General features: G+C 38.4%; 1 protein-coding gene across 1 annotated transcript in view; it reads right to left on the reverse strand.

The window, feature by feature from the left end:
* LRP1B (LDL receptor related protein 1B) overlaps positions 1–13239 on the reverse strand; it is a 576780-nt gene that overhangs the window by 369482 nt on the left and 194059 nt on the right. The window contains exons 4-5 of the mRNA XM_075027025.1: positions 2247–2366; positions 907–1035 (exon numbers count right to left, since the gene is read on the reverse strand). Coding sequence (XP_074883126.1) covers positions 907–1035; positions 2247–2366 — 249 coding nt within the window. The remainder of the gene's footprint in view (positions 1–906; positions 1036–2246; positions 2367–13239) is intronic.

Genomic DNA, 13239 nt, shown 5'->3' on the forward strand with positions numbered 1-13239 from the left:
TATGGACTTTCTTATCTCACAGTACTTCGCTGTTGATTTTTAAAAAATTGCTCAGCTATGTTGTATGGATCAATACAAAACTTGGTACAAGCAGTAAAAAACTCTGTAACTCTTACTGGTGCTCAAGTCAGAACATATTTAGCAATGCTCTTCATGTGAGGAAGCCTCAAAAAAACCAGTAGACCTTCCTATTTTCTGATGACAAAATAACTACAAAAAAGGAAGACTCAAAATATATATAACAAACACAGCTTTAAACTTGGGTGTTGAATCATTGTGGATGTCGAATAATTGCTTAAGGAACTTTGGGTTTTTTTTTAATATAAAAGCATTGTTAATTCAATATGCTGAGTAAGAAAATACAGTATCGCTTCATTAAACACAATTCACTAATTTCCTCAAATACCCAGTCCACTATTACTAATGAAAACATGCACCAAGCAACGAAAAGCCTAGTGTGAATATGTATATCATGAAATTCACCTCTTGGGATATTGCAAGGACAGGGCAATCTCATGTCCTTTTTTAACCTAAGGATACAATTACCTCACAATCATTTCCTCTGTCTTCTCACTATCTCCGTTGTCCTCCCAGAGTAAACAGCCCATTTTTTTATTGTGGGAGGTAAATCTTTGATTTATTTATGAGCAGGGAAACTGGGAACTGTTCTTGGCTGAATTGAGTATTTCACTTTAATTAATAATAACCATATAATAACTTCAAATATTTCCCTTGGAGTATTGTCATAATATGTGAAAAGTTATTCTAGGGTTGTTGTGTGGCTCTTTGTAGTAGAGTGAAGGAAAGCCCATCTCTTCTGTGTTTGTCTATCTTTTCATACGTATCCTCTACGTTGGACCAAAACACAAAATATTTTCATTAAGCTAAAAAGATGTTAAAACTTACCATTTTTGGCCTTGCAGGATTTGTTATCAGGCTGAAGTACATAACCCTCCACACAGCTGCAAGTGTATGATCCATCTGTATTTACACACATCTGGCTACAGCTTCCATACATATTGCATTCATTCAAATCTAAAGGGACATTAATGAGATCTTGTTTAAGGATTACAAAAAAAAAAAGAAGTTCAACAAAAAATCAGAATTATAAGAGGAAAGTTTAAGTCATTAAGTCACTATGGTATGATGCTTTATGTTTTCCCCTTCTCAAGCCATGACCTTATCATGGATGTTGGCTGTTGAAATCACTCCAGTAAGCAAACAGGAGGCTAGGAGTTTTCAAGTTCAATAGCTATTAATTTTGAAAGATAAAACCTTCATTTTTCAAGTAGTGTCCAATGTCTACATCATGTTAGGAAGACATTTGTGTTCTTGTTCATACTAGAGACCACTAGTTATTGCGGTTGATGAATGAAGCAACATTTCAAGAGAGGAAATAATTTATTATCCTTCTCAACCTATTTATGCTGGCAATGTCTTATAGTTCCTTAAATGAACTGTCACAACTTCTACATTAAACCATCATCCACTACACCAAAAACTATATATTTCTCTAATAAATATAAAGAACAATTTTCTCAACTAGGGTATATAGGCATAATACCATAAAATCAAGATATGCTATTTAACAGTGGTTGAGGGTTTAAGTAATAAATTGACATTTTAAAAAACTGCTGTTGAAATTATTTCTTCAGTTATATTTTTAATCACAAAACATGACAACCATGGAGCAAAAGAACTTATAATAAATTACATTTATGAAGAATCTGGCTTAGCACTATTACTTGGAGAGAGGAGTGACTGGTAGTGAGCATATACATAAGGCAACAGAACTCCAATATGATTATAAAAAGAGAAAAAATAAAACAAGAAACAAATACCTGGAGAGAGAACTAAGAAGTCATATATTTCGAAAATGGAAAAGAACACCCATTTCAGTCTACAATTAATTATGCCAAAATAACATTCCCAGCTAAGTTGTATGATCTCAGAGTGTTCATTCATCAAAATCTAATCTAGGTGTGACTTTATGGGCACGAGGCGAAACGCTACAAGTTTTACAGGGTCTCCTGGTAGTGAGGTCTGGAGAGCAGCTCGCACAAATGAGCGGTAAGATTGGCTGAGCAGGGGGAAACACTCCCCACCTCCTCCAGTCTGGCTGAAGACGCTTTCCTTCCAGTAACTGAAGACTACCTACTGCTGGGGTGCAGGCACAAGAGCACCAAAGCAGCAGCAGGGAGGTCCTGATACCTGGCCCTTGCTGTTACAGCCTATTTCGTGTTTACCTGTGCAGCTTCTTCCATCACGGCTTGTTTCATATCCATCTCCGCAGTAACACCTGGTGCCATTCCTGGTAATGGCACATTTGTACTGGCAATTCATCTGCTGGCATTTGGGTAGCATTTCTGTAAATTATATTAGTTAGAGCAAAATGTCACTAAATGTTTTTATCATTCCTACATTGCAAATTTTAGAAACTTTTATATATAGGTAAGTGCATGTCTCAGGAAGGAAACACCACTATCATTTATGTTAGCTGGGTTTGGAAATCTGACACATACATTGCAAAACTCTTGCCTTGAAAATTGCATTTCAGCAAGTTAATAAATAGAAATCAGCATTTTATTTCTATCAAAAGGTGCTCACAAGTTTATTATCGAGGTGTACTGTTGCTCTGCTTAGACATCCATTTTTTGCACATCAGTCATTTTCAGTCAAAGCAATGATTTGGAAAAAAAAAAACAAAAACAAACCCAAACACCAAAGCTTGAACAGTTAGATTATAGTTATAAAAAACAGCCAAGGTTATGAGAAAGGTTTCAACATCTATGTCTTTCCTATTCCTCATATCAATTGATTTTCTATCTTTTTAAAGCTTGTTTTGATTTATTGATACACATATAACCTTCACAGCAATCAATGGGAATACGTTCTAGCTCAATAATTTAGCATTGGACACGTAATGCTGGATAAACAGTGGCCATTATATACGTCATTAGTACTGAAGTCCTTCATAGAATCTATTGCTTAAATACATACATCAGCACAAGGCATGATGCTAGCAACCAGAAGAAATATTGTAGAAATATACACTGTAGTGTTTTCCAGCATGAAACAGCATGAAAACAAACAAAAAAAACCTCAAACACTTCCCAGCCCCAAGCTGTATGACATGTATCAATAATTGTGCTGATCAAAAAAAATAGTGTTTTAATGAACAACAACATTTTTCCCTCCAGGAAAGTAAGAAAAGGATTGAGGAAAACAGCTTAAAGAGTTGATCTGAAGATATTTTTCAAACCTATATGCAGATGGATCAGAAAATAATCTGCAAATGGACAGAGAAAGGTTCTGGTACAGGGTTGGCTTTAAGTAACTGGGTATGTCCTAACAAAAAAGAGAAATCTGTATTTTGATATCTGGGCAGTTTTCTTCCATCTGATCATTATTCATCAAGTTCTACTTGGGAGTAGAATGAAAATGCATATGAAAATGAGTCTGCCTCAGCATCTGAGCCCTGGGGCTTCAATTCTGGAATGTCTGCCGGTGTCAAAATAAAGCTGCAATTTTGGGAGAAAAGTGGATGTGGCTGGCACCCAAACTTAGTACTTACTATAATGCAACCATTCTAAAAACAAAGAGGTTTCACACAATTATCTCAGGGCATTCCCTAGAATTCTGTAATCCACACAATCTACAGACTGACTAGAGGCTGATAAACCACCCACTGTCTAAATCTGCCCATTTCCCAAGTGGTTTGTGGGTTATTTCTCTGCCTTTTGTGCCCTTGTGAATAGGAAGATAATACATTTTTTGGCTGTAGCTTGTTTTGTTGGTTTCTTGTCCCTAGTCCAGTCCTTAAATCTATTACACCTTTCCAAGAACAAGTCCCACGCAGAATGCAAACCAGGAAACTTCCCTAAAGGTAACGTGAACTGGAACTGCACGCCGGGGCGTGGAGCTGGAACCAAGGCTGATTAGGTAGTATGTGTTTATTTAGTATTTCTATCTGAACAAAATCGACATATACATTTCATTTTCGAAGCAAACATGGATCAACCATCCTTTACAACCTATAATTTTCTCCCTCAAATATTTGTCTGATGCTGTACAGCCAGGAGCTTTTACCCGATGATAACTATTTGACTCACAAACAGGACTTGGCTAGTTTGTACTTTTTCCATAATGGGTGCAGACAGCCAGCAGCTTAAACCAGAATAGTAGGACCTGTACACAGCCAGTAAAGGCTGCTGGAGAACAGCAACGATAAATTGGCAAGTGAGATCCATTAAGGGAAAATTAATAAAAACAGTCTATCTGCTCATATGTTTCACAAACACTGTTCCATTTAATTGATTTTAAATCACTGCGGTATCACGTGGGTGGCTTTTAACAACAAAACAGTTGCATTTTCCTTACAGTAAGTATAACCGAAGTGCTGTGGATAGACCATTTCTGCCAAAAATATTTCTTGTCACACATCTCAACCTTCATTCTTTCTGCACTTTTTTATTTCTCATGCTGTCTCTCACAACTTCGTTGGTGTCATCATCCCATCTGCTACGCTTTTAGAAAGGGCTTCTCTGAGGAGGTAGTCTACTTATACTTCCTTCCCTTACACAAGTCCCTACATTCACTTCATCGTTAATACTGTCTGATCCTATTGATCAATTGATGAATTAATCTCAAATTTATTTTCTCAAAGGACATGTTTCATGGTCCACTGTCAATAATGGTTTCAGACAGCTAAAACTGGACCAGTGAGAAAAACAAAATATCTTCTGTCATTTTAGCCAGCTAGGAAAAGAAGCAACCCATCATTTCCCTCCAAGTTTTACACTAAAACTACTTTTACCAGTTTCCCTGGAGGGAGACGGCTGGCCAGGCAGCCAGCCTGGAATTCTTCAAGCACACCAGATTTTCCCACAAATCCATTTAAGAAGCACTGTTGACTGCCATATGTTTCTGACTTCAGACTAACATTTTCCCCCCACTAAATCATCCATCAGATTATTACAACAGTAATTTGCCTCCTTTCACAGCTCCAGTGAAAAGCTTTCTTATTGCCTGTGTGAGAGACACCTTCATGCCCCAGAACATTTTTGCTCTATTGCTGATCTGTTAAACCTGCCAGGGGAATCCACAAGCAGAAAAGCAAAAAAAAAAAAAAAAAACGACAACAACGTCAAGGGTAAGGAAATATATCTTCTATTTTACTAGTTCTTTTGTTTTCTTCATTTTAAGTAACTGATCCTGAAAACCTTTGGAAGAAAATGGAGTTTGTTTGCCTCTGGAAATGTTTGAAGTATTGAAGGACATGCTGTGGAAGACATTGTACACATTTATGGTTTGGTTAGATTTGTAACAGGCTTCTTAGAAAGGGGCGAGGAGGCAAAGAAAAATCATGAAGCAGCGAACACTGACATTTTTAATGCTCCAGATAGGAAATTTAAAGAAAGAAAAGTCAGGGATGCTCATTTCTTGTTCTTTGCTACCTTGCTTTTGTATCAGAGTAAAATTCTGCACCCACTTTGGTCTCCCTTTCTCCATGTGAACCGGTTTACAAAGTACATAGGCAGTGAAGAACGAGCATCACTGAGCTCTCCACTTTCATCACAGCTACAGAAACCTCTGAATTTGTCAAAGCATGGTATTTCTGCTGCAAGATTTAAAGGAAGAAGCTGCACTGAGGGAAAGCAAAAGGACAGAGCTTTATAGCTCGCAAGGAGACCCACAATTCAAGACCTGGAGCTGCAGAGCAAGCCGTGAGATTTGCAGAAATACAGGGTAGCAGAAGTAGTTGTGAGTGCCTTTAGGATGATCTATTTTCTCCAAGCCCAGGGAGTACTGACAATTCATCCAGCTCTGATTTAGGTCATTTTGTTCAGTGTTTTCTTTCTTCCACAGGAGACATGAAGGGCAGTAATCTTTCTTCCCTACATCCCCGTAAACGAGCCTCTCTAAAGTTGTGCTCCAGGTCTACCACAAAAGCCACCCTGCTTTCTCAAAGACACTTGTGTCAATCCTATGCTTCCTGACTTTCATATTCCTCTAACTCCCAGGTATGTACTCCCACAGGAGAGTAGTCAATCAGGCAAAGATGCTGCTGATCTCATCTCCCCAAAAGTGATATACCTTTGACAATGACTCAGAGGAGCTGTAAGCTTCTTGGACAAACTGCTCCCACAGGACTTCATATTAATAAAATCCTGGCTTCATTTATTCCTTCGGTGTTCAAGGAAATACACTGCTTATCAAAGTTCATCCAAGATGAATGATATAAGGAACTAACATCTCTTGAATGGCTTTTTAATGAAAGGATTAACCAATTGATCTGACTATCCTTTTTGTCAGTTCCTCCTGAGCTGACACGAGGTTCACAATAGGTTCACACCAGGTTCTCAAGCTTAGATGTTTTGGCTGTTTCTGTTAACAAGAAAAGCAGTTCAGCTTGCAGTTTCTTAATACTGAAAACTTTTTTGGCTCTTGGGGATTGTCGAGCAATAGAGTAGATTTACGAAGATACCTCAGTTATCTCAGTAAAAGCTTTGCCTTTCCTGAGAGGATGAAAGAGGACTAGATTCACACCCAGTGAAATGCATTTAGATGCCCTTATTCCTGAGCCACTTGGATGATAATAAGGCCTTTTGGCTGTAGTGCATTCCCAGTTATGTTTCATAAGTACATCTGTAATACAGAAATCCTGTACTGCTCTTTTTGTAATGACAATATATGCTGGAAAGCATAGGCAACTTTACAGTACTCTGTAAATTAAAATTTACTGATTACACAATGTTGATAATCATCAGTGATACAGAGCTGGAGTAAATAAGAGCAATTGGCTCAAGTTTACCAGTTCGAAGTGCAAGATAATATGCCTAGGGAATAATAGCAGAGCTTCTGCTGTCAGTTTGGGACTTCACAATTTGAAACGACAAAGGATCCTCATCAAATACTTCATCAGAGAAGGACTATGCACTACCAGTGCACTGTTGCCTGGGAAAAAGGGAACTGCATCTCCGAGAGCATTGGGATAAGTATTTCCCATAGAAAAAGTGTTGATATCAAGGCCCAGGATGCTCGTGAGTCTTTTTCTTCTAGGAGGCAGCTGTTTGTGGTTGTGCCCACCCTGATGGATATTTGGAGGATAAACTCAGATTTGTGCAGGATCAGAGAATGGCCTCAGGGATTAGCAGGGGAATGGAGAGCTGCAATCTGAGGGGACGCTACAAGTTTTTGTGTTGATTAGTGGCAGGAGATGAGAACGAAGAGGAATTATGGCTGCTGTCTATGAATATATCAGAGGATCAACAGCGGGGAAAGAGACAATTTAAGCTAAAGGGCTATTGGCAGAAGTACAAATGGCTATAAATTGCCCATTAATAAATTCTGGCTGAAAATGAGAAGGTTCTTAGCTATTATTGTAATCAGGTTCTGGAACTCCTCTTTGAATGGGAACAGCAGGGACAGAAAATAAATAAATGCTTTTGACATGGATCATGATAGGTTTGTGAAAGACAGCATATGGAAAGGCCCCTGAAATACCAGAAACTGCGTTCATGACCCAGGAGGTTCCTTCTACTACTATATTCCTCAAGCAACACTCTATCTTATGCTAAAACATCATTTTTCATTATGGAACTAAGATGAATCCTTTTTTCCTTGTCTCTGGAACATACCCAAAGGAAAACTTAGGGGAGCTTGTTACTGAACTAGTCTTCTAATTGTACTCCATACATATTCTTTTTTCTCTTAAATATTCGTATTCTTTTTGGCAGCTTTGTGTTTCATGAATTTACTTGATCTTATCACTGTGTTATTCATTCAGTTTTTGTGATTCAATATTCATACACTGATGTCTAGACTATTCTTATCACCCATATGCCGTAAGCCTTATTTTTCTTTTCTAGTTCATTTTCCGAGTTTTTGAAGTACAATTCTTTTAGAGATTAGACTCTTTAATGTAATCTACCCTAAGTTTTTTGTTTGTTTGTTATTGTTGATGTTATATACACAATATAAAGCTCTACAGTTTGTTTCTCCGGCAGAAAAAGGTAGCTTGATTGATAGAATTCAATTGCTGGATTGAAATAAGGCAGCACGTTTTTATCTTACATTTGTTGGCCATTTTATTAGTTTTGACTATAGCACCATAAAAAACCCTCAAACCCCTGAACTTTGTCACACACCTCAGCCCATAACTCTGTTATGATAGATACACCACTGAAAAAGAAATATGGAAATCAGAGATTAGATTCATAACCTTATAGTCCCGCTATGGGTGACCTCAAAGTTCAGCAGAGAAGCAGAAGGAGTCAAATTTCAAAAAACATGCAATATATGGCAGATATGTGCCATTATACTCAAACCAGGGGGAGAGAAGGGGAACAAAACCTTAGGTTAGAAAAAAAAGATTCCCGTTTGCCCTTAGAAAAGTGCTTAGATGAACATGTCCCCCACCTGTTTTGTGTCTCCCATGGCTAGCCCAGGTCAAGCTGCAGCCTCTGCGTCCGGGCACCATCTGAGTCACTGCTGCTTCCTGACTCACGGTCAGGAGCCTTGGGTAAACAGGGGACTAGAGCTGTTTTTTACTACTTCCTAAAATAAACCATCCATTCAGAAAAGAAAAAAAAATAGCTGAAATTCAGAAGCGTTAAAGACTGAGACCTTTACAGTTAGGGTCTGCAAGCCAGCCTCCAGCTGCCTAGCCCCAGAGATCCATTAGGCAGTATAGGATTTCTGTATAATGCACAGACAGGGTAACAGTAACCCAGAATGACAACTGACAAACCCTGCATCCTGAACGGCCTATAGCAAGTTAAAGCAAATTGGAAGTCCTAGGTATAACTGCAATCCTTTTCCTTCATACCGCTTAGATGTCTAAGTCTGGACTGCTGTTAGGTAACTCCATTTGCTTAAAATCCAGAGTGCAGAACCTTTTCCTAAGGCTAGAGTGTTACAGTAATATTTCTAGGACATAAGCAGAGAAATGATGCTTGAGAATGGTGCTCTGTCCTGGGTACCAGGCTGCTCCTGCATTTTCCATAAAAGAGTTACTGGATAAAACATATTAACAGATTGCTGTATTTCCAGCCTTTGCCATTACTATAATCATCAGGCAACAGTCATACTCCAATGTGCATTCTCTGAGCCCACAAAACTCCCTTTTTCCAAACAGAATTGATTCAACACAAGAACATCTTACATGGTGTAAGACGCAGTGACTGGTGCGTGCTATGGGGGAACGGTTGGTGGGGTATGAGGTGTGAATACCCCGAGGCTGAAGGCACACCTGGGTAATCCTGGGTCCCTCCTCCAGAGCAAGTGCTATAACGACAACGCTGTCACGTAAAAGCTGAGCAGCAGCTTTTGTCATATTAGTTATCATTCATAAGAAAAAAGTTGTCTTAACTATATTGCATCAGAGCTCATCCCCATCAGTAGGTGTCTCCACGTGGGGAAACCTTGGTCCGTAACACCAAGCGATGCAGAAAGTTTTACTTGAAATAGGGAAGGTGTCTGCTCAAGGTAAGCACTTCTGAGCGTGGTGGCACACGGATTGTACTTCATAAATTCTACCTGATGGATCTCAACCCTCTATTGGATCTTTCTACACGTCACTGTCTATGTTGGCAATCAGTTGCTGAACACCTTAATATATTATTTTAAATGGACATTACAATGTATTTGTCTATTTTATGTTTATAAGAAAATTACACATCTTGTTTAATGCACTTGTCAGTCTGCTCAAAACCAGAGGTATCTTACTGTGATTATTGTACTGTGATTATTGTTCAGTGAAAATGGGCACGTCTTATTAAGTAACTTCATGCTGGTTGTGAGTAACAGGATACTATTTTTAAAAGACAGATTTCTTCTTTCTTGGTTTTTTTTGGTTGTTTTTGGTTTTTTTTGTTTTTTTTTTTGTTTTTGTCATTTCCAACATAATGAAGTCAGAAAGAAGGAAGAGTGTTGCAGGAAGAACAAAGCCTAAATAAGCAAATCAGATCTTCCAAATCCATACCCCAGTCAGCACTCCTATTCAGATGTGAGTACATCCATCTTCAAAATATTACCTAATAGTATCTCTCTACCATGTTCACGGATAAAATTATTTTTCAAGGATGTACTATTGAAATTTCTTCCTGCCTAAATCTTGACCTACAATATTTGGCTGAGCTTCAAAACAATTTGTTTTATGTCGTGTTCTTCAACCATAGCATCACAAAACACTTTAAAAGATGAGATCAGCAGGTAGTAGGCATGTAGTAAAATATTAGCTTCACCAGTGGAAAAGGCTCATTATTTTGACCTTTTGCTGTTTTAGTTATACCTTGGCTGCCATACACAAGCATAAGCATAAGCTAAAGAGAATTTCACATAGGAAAATTTAAACTGGGTAAGTGATTTCATGACTAAAGAGAAGAGAGTCATTTATCTGGTTATTAACCTGGATACAAGATATAGATTTAAAAGAACAGATAGCCTCTATATGAGAAGAATACACATATTTATTTAAGTTTATATAAATCAGTTTATAGTTTTAGGTATTTTCACAGTATTGAATACATACTGAAGCAGGTTCACTGAGTTACAGTGCATCACCATTAAATTACATGTGTCTAATAAGATATGAAGCCTGACAATACTGACCATGTTCATTAATAAGCCGAAAATGAAAGTAGTGACTAATAAAGTTTGTGAATAGTGATAAAGACTGGTAGAATGGATAAACTATAGAGAGGACTGGCAGTCAACAAGAGCGGACCACGTGGGCTTCTTAGTAGTTTGGACTTAGTCATATAAAATGCATTTACAGAGTTAGCTCACGATTTCTCAGCCTTATAAAAGTAAACTGCACTTCAGTGCCTGAGGAATGCTTGGAAAGAAAAAACTGTAACCTGGTGGCAGGAGCAGAGTGCGCTCTGGTGTGGAAAAAGTTCAGTAATGTTTTGGGAGGTAAAGGATCTTAGGAAGCCTCTCAAGGGGAGCTCTGGAAATCTAAATATGGCTGAGGAGTCTGGCTCTCATGAGGCACGTCCCCTCTCCTGGGCTGTCCCTTCACTAAGACTTGTCCTTCATTATTCCTGTTCCAGAGGTATGAACCTTATTCTCCTCCCACCAAAAAATCTTTCAGGGATTTTCATCTGAGCATAAGAAAACACTTTTTCACTGTGAGGGTGGCTGAACACTGGAACAGGTTTCCCAGAGAGGTAGTGGAGCCTCCATCCCTGGAGATATTCAAAACCCGACTGGGCATGGTGCTGGGCAACTTGATTGAGGTTGCTTTCAGCAGAGGGTTCATCAGCTAGATGGTCTCCAGAGGTCCCTGCCAACCTCAGGGAATCTGTGGACCCTACAGGCTGTCCTTTCTTTGCAAAGACTTGCTACCACCGCTTCACCTTGCGGCAGCCTGAAACGTACGACAGGGAAGGGGCACGATTAAATACCATCTGCAGAGGGCAGGTGGCAATGGGAAGAGAATAAGGTCAAGACGGAGAGCTAGGGAAGAGCTTTCTCTTCCTCTCCCTTCTCCTGCAGGCGAGGTGGTGGTGGGAAGGCAGAACGGGCAGTGATTGCTCCCTGTGGAAGATGCTTTCGCCTCCCTCTCCCACATCTCCTCTAATCCCTAACTTCCCTCCAGCAGCGACAGCTGCACAGAGCTGGCAGGGCACAGGAGGCTGTTCATCCTTGCACAGTAAATCTCCATTTCTTTAGGCACAGCATACAGCATGTCACCTTCGTGACTTTTGCACTAGTCAGCTATCTACTTAGGCAATAAATAGAGCCAGCTCTTGTATCTTAATTCAACAAAAAGCAAAGTCACACGCTAGGGAATAGGAAATGCGTGCTATATGCACCAAAGGAAGGAAAAAAGGGATTGAAATTTCATAATTGACAGGCACACAAATGTAAACTCCCATAAGATGTTGCTATAGGCTATCGTACAAGTGCTGTTGTAAGACTCATTGGTTGGACTCGATGATCTTGAAGGTCTTTTCCAACCTAAATGATTCTATGATTCTATTCTATGATTCTGTGACTCTGTACAGTTAACCTTTGGATGTGAAAAGTAGCAAGCAGTTGTGCGGGAGAAATAACAAACTGACAAGACCGATATGGCACACTCATATAGCCCTTGCATTGGTTATTTTTAAAACTGAAAGCAGTTGGAAGGTTTGGACATCATAATGGGCTGTACAAGTATTTCTCATGTGCTTTAGTGTGAGGTCAACCAAATTAATTACAGACACTTCTGTCTGAAAAAGTAAAGTTAGAGATTTTAGAAGAGGTAATACATAAGCTTTCTCTCTGATGAAGCAACACCTTCCACTTCAGCTTCTTAAATATCACTTACTTTGACCATCAGGTATTTCAATGACCTTGTTCACTCTCATATTTATATACTCAGCCTTATTGGATATTCTGCTGATGATATTTTTTAATATGCTCAAACATACTGCTGTTGAATCTTTGCAACAGTCATTTTTTAATAATGCTTTATACTTTTGGCTTTTTTGTTTTTAAAAATATATACATATGTGCACACATACCTACATGTCAGTAACTTCAAACATTTACTGAATTCATTTTAAGAAGTCATCTCAGAAGTAATTTTTTTTTTTTTTAATACAACAACCTCCAACTAAAACTACCGAGTGATTTTCAGAGTGCTCTGGAAACATAAATTAATAATTGAAGCCCCACAGTGTTCTGCTGTAATAGTCACCCACTACATAAGCAGTGTAAGTTCACTAGTGCTGCGCACTCCTGTATATGATTCCACTCAGCTCATCTAGCCACTGGATAACAAGGACTTCTAAGTGGAAGAAGTATCTGTGACTGTAGTTTTATACATGTTTTCCAGCTCTAATGGGAAGCCAGCTCACAGTAAGCCATCATCACTGTTCAATGTCTCTTAAAAACAGACTCTTGTAGATGGCTGAAACATCTAACTTCCTCATGCAGATCTTATTCAAAACCAATTGTATTAAAGTCCATCTACATTAAGCAATACAAAGTTCATATTAATTTGTTGTATAGCCTCATATAACCATATTAATTCATACAAGAAAAATCTCCTTTATTAAAATGTACTTCAGTACCAAAATCATACTACATATCTTAACACTTTTTATAGTCCAGAAAGCAATTCTGGTGAGAGTTTTCTATAAACTTAAGGGAAATATTTATGTTTTGAAATATTATTGATTGAGAAGCCACAGAATAGAATGGAAATCTTTTTATTAAGGCTTTAAACTAAAACTTTATAACACC

This window comes from Buteo buteo, chromosome 5, assembly GCF_964188355.1.
Source record: "Buteo buteo chromosome 5, bButBut1.hap1.1, whole genome shotgun sequence".
Taxonomy (NCBI): Eukaryota; Metazoa; Chordata; class Aves; order Accipitriformes; family Accipitridae; genus Buteo; species Buteo buteo.